Source organism: Aplysia californica, unplaced genomic scaffold (assembly GCF_000002075.1).
Source record: "Aplysia californica isolate F4 #8 unplaced genomic scaffold, AplCal3.0 scaffold00381, whole genome shotgun sequence".
Lineage (NCBI taxonomy): Eukaryota > Metazoa > Mollusca > Gastropoda > Aplysiida > Aplysiidae > Aplysia > Aplysia californica.
The window spans coordinates 615127-616270 of record NW_004797651.1 but is presented as its reverse complement, the minus strand read 5'-3'; the positions used below and the strand labels follow the sequence as shown (position 1 = coordinate 616270).

The 1144-nt window shown below is 44.4% G+C and overlaps 1 protein-coding gene across 1 annotated transcript in view; it reads left to right on the top strand.

Moving 5' to 3' along the window:
* Nucleotides 1-1144, top strand: part of LOC106012465 (cAMP-regulated D2 protein) — a gene marked incomplete in the record, with an annotated part of 24650 nt that overhangs the window by 18528 nt on the left and 4978 nt on the right. Inside the window, 1 exon segment of the mRNA XM_013085514.1 lies at nucleotides 771-901. Coding sequence (XP_012940968.1) covers nucleotides 771-901 — 131 coding nt within the window.

The following is a 1144-nucleotide window of genomic DNA, read 5'->3' as shown; positions in this document are numbered from 1 at the left end:
TAGGGACGAAGCCGTTTCACCTCCAAATTTCTCTAATTAGTTTTTATCTGAAGAAAAAGTTGCCTCAAAAGTGGTTTCAAGCCCGTAAACACTTCACTACCCACGGCCACTGGTTGTCTTAGACAGGTGGAATTCCTCGGAGAGTGTTATTATAATGTTGGGGGAAAAACACTCAAAGGAAGGTGGGGAGTGAGGGGGTGGGGGTGGGAAATGGTTGTTTGTAAAGGCGATTATCTTAGACAGGTGTTCGCTAGAGTTAGAGCAGGTTCCACTGTACTTAACATTGATATGTCACGACGCGATGGAACCAAACACTCGTCAATTTTTGAACAAGTGGAGTTATTGGTATCAATTTAAAGCTTGTTCTTTTGTCTTGCTTTCGATGTAAAAGTCCTCATCCATCTTGAATGGAAGTCGACATACTTGCGATTGAAGGGGGTGGGGGTCGACTGGTTTCAGGTGTAAAATTATCGAGAAAATGGCCGCCAAAGTTTGGTGATTTCCAAAGTCTGAGAGTCATTGGAAGCTGAAAATTTTGACCTACAATTTTTGTCCCTTTGATCAACCCTTTTCAGTTCTGTAAAGACCAACACAGAAATGTGTCTTTAAATGGACATAAAAGGTGCTGGGCCAGAAAACTAAAATTCGATAAAAATTGCCAAACCTACGGGGAAATACCGATTTCTTCAATTTGGTTATTTCAATGAAGGCCTGGTTTCTCCACGATGCCTCACAATTTATACTGTTGCATGACTGTTCATTGCCCACAGGAGCTCTCGGCTTCCTCGTCACAGGACAGGGGGCAGGGGATGCTCGGGGAAACTACGGCATTTTGGACCAGAGGCTGGCTTTGGAGTGGGTCAGCAAGAGCATCCAGGCATTTGGTGGAGATCCCAACAAAGTGAGAGGATTCCCACTGTTATCTCTATCTGTCTGCCTTGCTCTTTTTTTCATGTAGGTGTTTTATAACGCCCCCATCAACACAAATTAGATAATTTAGGAGGCAGACTTCGACCTTGTCTGTCAGGATCAACCTGGGCTGGGAGGGATGCAACATTCCAGCAGAGATCTCGAGATATTCGATAAAACGTCTGTCTGTCTGTCTGTCTGTCTGTCTGTCTGTCTGTCTGTCTGTCTGTCTGTC